The 6377-nt window shown below is 43.7% G+C and overlaps 1 protein-coding gene across 1 annotated transcript in view; it reads left to right on the forward strand.

Moving 5' to 3' along the window:
• Positions 1–6373, forward strand: part of SGCD (sarcoglycan, delta (35kDa dystrophin-associated glycoprotein)) — a 190483-nt gene extending 184110 nt beyond the window's left edge. The window contains exons 7-8 of the mRNA XM_009875809.1: positions 4268–4391; positions 6040–6373. Coding sequence (XP_009874111.1) covers positions 4268–4391; positions 6040–6213 — 298 coding nt within the window. The 3' untranslated portion in view covers positions 6214–6373. The remainder of the gene's footprint in view (positions 1–4267; positions 4392–6039) is intronic.
• Positions 6374–6377: the final 4 nt, after the last annotated feature.

Genomic DNA, 6377 nt, shown 5'->3' on the forward strand with positions numbered 1-6377 from the left:
TTGCTTGTTAATTCCCAGGAGCACAGAATTTCCAGTGATGGATGGCAGAAGGGTTCAGTGCAAGATGCACGTGTGCCATCACCTCTCTTTAAAATGTGAGATGCTTGGGTGATAGGTTTCAGTAAAAGGGCTTAAGAGGCACTTTTAGCACTGCCCATTAAGCATGGTGAGCTGGAGGAAGGCTTCTGCATACATCACCTCACACATTGATATGCAGGCCAAGTGTGCTCAGTGGGAGGAAGAAGACTAACAGTATTTTTGATGAAGGTAAGAGCCTAATATCGCAGCTTTGGAAAGATCTGTTGTCCATCTACCAGCCGTCTATCTTTGGCTATGGTACTTGCCTGGCCTCAGTTATGAGAGCATGTAACCGCTTCACAACCCCCTCATATATTTATCTTTTTGTGCTCCCTGTGGAGTTGGGAAGTGCTATTACCTCTGTTCCAGAACTAAGAACTGAGATTAAGGGTCAGATTTGTTATGGCATTTAGGTGCTCAATGGGATTTTCAAAAGTACCTAACACCCGTTGTAATAAGTGGAACCTAGGTACTTTGATAGTTGTGAAAATCCTGTTACTCGTGTCTTTTCTTTTAAAATTTTGGACTTATGTGACACCCTGAGATATGTAGGAGAGTTTCCAATGTTGTGAGTAATCACCCAGACAGGAGACTCTCTCTTCATCCACCTATTAGGAGGCTGTAGGTGGGACAGGAGCAATTTCATGGCAGTAGCTTATCTTGGTCCTGAATTCAGCAAGCTCTAACTCTGTGGATAGTGCTGAATCTATGCTCCTTGCCCAGCTCTGTGACAGAGGTCAGAATCCAGTCCTGGAAATACTAGAGCAAAAATAAGAAGCACCTGTGGTCAATAAAAAGGGCGTACGTGCCAATTGCTGGGATGGAAAATTCAAGAGCAGGAACAAATAATGAAACAATCTATATTCATGCAGCCACCTTTCCAGCCTACTGCTGTAAGTGCAGGCTTACACCTAACCACAAGATGTGAATCCTACTGAAAGCTCCAGAGTATCACACTGGAAAACAAATGTTGATTTTGAACAAATTATCTGTTCATCGCTAAATCATTTTCTTTCATTATTAGACTTCAGATTGGTTCTGCTCTGGAAGACAGAATTAGGTTTAAAAGCAGAGTGCTCTTAAACACTTGCTTCAAATGAAAGTATTCGGTAAACATTACTCAACGCCCCTAGAGCATAAACTCCTCAACTGCTTTCTCTGGCTTTGCATAGATTCTTGCGCTCCTGGTTTAAAGATAGGTATCTCAGGGATTCATTCAGGATATCACAAAATAAACAAATTAAATCCTTCACAATCATATGCCCTCAAATGCCAAGGAAAATGTTATTAAAACCTTTCTGTCCTCTTTTACAGCAGTATAAATTGGGACAAAAGTCCCGTGCAAACAGATAGAGTTACACCGATACTGAACCTGTAAGGTTCTGTGAGGGAGGAGAGTCAGTCTCCAGTCCCATGGCACAAGTACAAAACTCTGTGGGCTGTGAGCCCGAGTTTCTCGTCATTGGAAGAGTTGCACTTTGCTGATTTAGTACTTGCTGGTTTAGTACTTTTGGTTTTGGTTAATTCAGTGTGCCAGCAAGATTGCAGTCATTGAGCTAGTGATTTAGGATGACAGAGTCGGGGTCAGCTTAGATAACTTCAGAAAACACGTGGTGCCGCCGGGAGCAGTGTGGGTGACGGAGCAGCAGCAAACCCCAGCGCTGTGTGCTTGTCCCACATTACACCATGGGCTACAGGGAAGTGCTCAAGAGGGTCCCTTTTGCCTCCCTGAGGCAAGAAGCTCCACATGGATTAGGATGTGGCTAACTGCGTGAGGTTTCATCAGTGTTTGTAGGATGCTGTTACGCTGCCTGTAGGTTTTCATTGGGTGGCAGGGGGAGAACGATGGAGTCACTCGGAAACGAAAAGATATTAAAAGATGCGAAAGGAGAATAAAACTTTGGGACAATGTTATCTAATAGACGCGCAGGTACTTGGTAGCTTGTTCAAAGCATGAATTTAACTGAGTCTGATCTTACGCAGACCTGTGTGCACTCTCTCCAGTAAAGCACTGGTGTGGGACTGGGAGGCTGCTCTAGTACAGGGCAGGAGTTGAGAGCTGCTGCTGCTGCAAATGAGGGCTTTTGCACTGTGGTGTCTGAACACTGAGCATTTAGAAGATTTATTTCTCAATGGGCAGAAGAGCTACAGGATTAACAGTTGAACAAATAGATTGAGACAGCCAAGACATCAAAGAAATTGAAGACTCACTAAGATGTCGGAGACCTGAAAAGTTACCTAGCCATGGTTCTTAGGAATTATTTTATCCTCAGATTAGCTCAGCTGTCTTGGGGTTTGGACACATCCTCTGGTGAATTTAGCTACTGTGACTTAAGACATTACCAGCCTCAGCTCTCCTTCTCCTCTGGTGGTTCCTGCCTCTGGAGCAGACAGGGGTGGCAGGAGCGGGTATGTGCCTGCATCCCAGCCACTGCAGCTCAGATCCTGGGGGCTTAGTACAAACAGATCATCCTTCATTTTTCAGAGTAGACACCGGCTTGTGAGGTGCACCACCAAGAGTGATATAGCATACTGTATCCCTGGGCAGAAGTCTCCAGAGAAAATGTGGGACAGACAGCGTGTTAAGCCACTGTAATGAAACCAGCGGAGTGCATGTGCCAGAGCCCTAAGGCTGTGTGCTGTGGCTATTTTTACCATAAAAAAATTCTAACAGATATTGGAAAGGCAGTTATTGCAATTGGAAGGTCAGGTGGAATCATACCCCAGGTAGCACTATTTAATGTCAATCATTCTTTGTAAGCTTTTTTACTTCTGTGCAATCTGCAATTCAATCAGGGGAAAAAAAAAAAAAGTGAGTAGCAGCAGCCTTAACCTTAGGTTTCTCATGCAGAAACTAGCCGAAGGGTGACACCAGTAGAGGGATCAGAAGAAGGTTTATGTAAGATATAGCTTCCCTGCAGAGAGCAAACAAAAAGCAGCTCATCAAGATTGTGCACAGGCTGCTTACTGTGCGACCATGCTCATTTCTTGGACTGCGTATGCCTCTGGTTCTTCCCTGAAATTTAGATTTAGTTGAGTCAGCCAGGAAATTATGGACGAATTTGGGATCTTGAGGGAAGGTGTTCAGAAAGCAGCAATAGGAAGACACCAACAAGAGGGAAAGTCATAACGTGAAAAGTGCCACACAGAGGGAGTGTGCCTTTGCTGTATTGAACTTTCTGCTGCAATAAATACAGCTGAATTCCCTCGATCTCCCATAACATTGTCTCAGTAACAGCAGGAGTCCATTTAAGAATACACTTACTTGCACAAATGATTGTATATAAAGAGAAACAGCTGGAGTGTCACTGCGGTAATGTAATGCAAGCAAATCCTGAAAGTAAGCTGGGTCGTGTTCCTGCCCTGTGCCTCCCCTGGGTCTGTGCTGCCCACCCAAAGCAGTCCAAGCAGAGGAGCTTCTGTTGCAGTCCGCTTCATCTGGGGAGACCTTAGCCCAGATTTTGTGGTGGTACAGGTAGACAAATGGTGATAAAATTAACTAAGAGGATATTCCCAAATAGGGAGAATTGGGTTTTATTATGGTTTTCAATACAGAAAGTAATAAGAGACTGTATTATAAAGAAAAGAAGAGACAAGTATAATACAAGACCTATGAATGGATGATCAGCAAGGAAGACTGAACCTTGCACTTCTGAAACTTACGGCATTAACCACAATTGCCTGGACTAAAACATTTGGCTGTGTCAGTGCTATAACAGGGTGCTAACACAGTGCCTGTGTTGTGGTGTATCTGTGATTAGGAGGGGTCGAAGCACTGCAGAGGGAGGAGCTGGCTGTGAGCACTGAGATGTGAGCGTAGGAGTGGAGACTAGGAATTTGGGGGACTGCAGCCTTTTTATTTTTTTCTTCATTGATTTCCTTATGTCCTTAAACCCTTCCAAATGTCACATCTTGCATATGAGCATGGGGGGAAGCTTTTGCACTTTGCATCTTGTCCCACAATATACGGTGTAGCAAAGTTGATTGAAAATGTTAGCAGATTGGATCTGTGATGTGTTTAACCACATTGCACATGAATTCTTTCCACTGACTAAACCAGGCTTGGATCTGAATGTCAGGTGCTCCTAAGGTGCCATGCAATGGGCAGTCAGGCTGTGTGAGACAACAGCCTGTGATTAAGCACGAATATTCGACCCGCCAGGCTCTGTAACCCCTCTTTCCTTTACAGGCTGGAGTCGCCTACACGCGCGCTGGTGATGGAGGCTCCAAAGGGCATCGAGATCAACGCCGAGGCCGGCAGCTTGAAAGCCACATGCAGGACAGAGCTCAGGCTGGAATCCAAAGATGGAGAGGTAAGCGAAGGACGTCAAGCCCTGCAGCAAAAAAATGAATTAAGCCACAGATCGCTTGCAGATTTGGAGCCTTCTGAGTCACTGAGCCCCTGAGTTTGAACCACTGGCATGAAGGCACTGGTGAAACAGTCCTTCTTAGCCTAGTTTGCACTAGGGGTGATTGAACCTATCATATGTAAACGAGCCTCATTCTGTTGCAAAGGCTGATTCATTATGCTTAAAGTGCTTGGATAATAGCATCTGTTGTTCAAACAGATTTATACGGCTGTAAAACACACAGTGCTCCTATATTCTTTGTTTCCTTGTCACTTTAAAGCAAGATTTACTTGGCCAATATAATTAAGTCTTTTGTCATACATTTTTCTGTAAGAAGAGCTTAATTCACTCTTATTGATCTGAAAAGCTGATTTTGCAGCTCATTTTTGCATTTTGGAAAGAAAGTGAACATTAAGAGACTCAGGTTGTTGCACCGAAGAAACTTCCAAAGGGAAGAGAAAAATAGCTAAAACTGATAACACAGAACAAAAGTAAAACAGGTGTTAAGCTCTTCTAGTGTATCAAAAATACACAGATAGATGGTTTTCATCCTCTCTCCCCGCCACAATGATGGAAGACGCTGAAGGATGTGGTTGAGGAGCTCCTGCTGGGGACCCCACCGAGAGCCTTGGCAGGAATTGCTTCCCAATGAACGTAAACTTCCCAGTAACATGGCACAAATATCATCTAATGTTTTCTTATCTTCGTGTCAGGTGTAATAAATAGGATGGGGTTTTTATCACAATTCCTGTTATTTCGAAATGTTTGCATTTTAAGACATTCCAAACCCAGACCATGAGTGTTAACAAAAAAAACTCTCGAAAATACAAAAAAACCCCACCTTCCTAATCTACTACAGTTGAATCCAAGGTGTTTCACTACTGCAAGAAGTTGCCTTAATGTTTTTAACACTAAGTTGCTTTTAAAATGCAGATAACCTGTCTCTTTCAGGAGATTAGATTGCTCGATAATAAAACTGGACACTCTTACTGAAATTGCAAGATAAGAACAAATACTGTCAGTCACCCTGTAATATTCTGGCATGCGGGTGATCTTACTGTGCTCTTCTCAGTGATGTTAGAGCACTCCCCTGTAGCTGCCATGTGTCTAAGAGCTGCCACGTTTGCTTTCATGTTCTGTTTTATAAGGAGAAATTTGGGTCTGTTACAGCATTTATTTTTAATATACACAAAAGTGTTACATATATAAAATACGCATAAAGGGCAGTGCTGTGAGCCTACAGTGTCACTGGCAATGGGATCACAGTGCCAGAAATCCTGGTGGAGGAGCAGAGTTGCTGTGTGGATGTGAACCATAAACGCTGCCCACCTAGCAGTGGGGTAACTCTGGTTGGGTTAACCCAAACACAGAGATGCTCCAGGAAGCTACAACCCGAGCAAACACAGCAGGAGACATTAAGTGGCTCATGGTAAAGGCAGACAATATGTTTACCTGGATTTCTGTCAGCCTTTCCCACAGTAATATACTTGCCCACCCAGATTTTGTAGCAGGTGAGTTGTCCGAAGGAAGCTTCTATAAACACAAGATCAAAAAGTAAAAGCCCTCCACTAATTCTTTTTCTCTTTCTCTCTTTTCCCCTCTCTGACTTCAGATAATGTTGAACTCTGCAAAAATCAAACTACCTAACTTGCCTCAAGGATCTTCCTCTTCTGCAGGGTCCAGGCAAAAAATCTACGAGCTCTGTGTGTGTCCCAACGGGAGGTTATTTCTGTCTCAGGCAGGCACTAGCTCGACCTGCCAGATAAATACGAGCGTCTGCCTTTGAGAGACAATTTGCAGTGGGGCATCGCAGGCAGCACAAAAGCCAGTTCTGGTCTCACAGATTGCAGCTGCCAACTATTTTTACTAGAACACAGAAAGCCTATCAAAGACTTTTTTTGTGTGTGCGCGCGCGTGTGTGTGAATATATATATAAAAATATATATATAA

This window comes from Apaloderma vittatum, unplaced genomic scaffold, assembly GCF_000703405.1.
Source record: "Apaloderma vittatum isolate BGI_N311 unplaced genomic scaffold, ASM70340v1 scaffold39, whole genome shotgun sequence".
NCBI lineage: Eukaryota > Metazoa > Chordata > Aves > Trogoniformes > Trogonidae > Apaloderma > Apaloderma vittatum.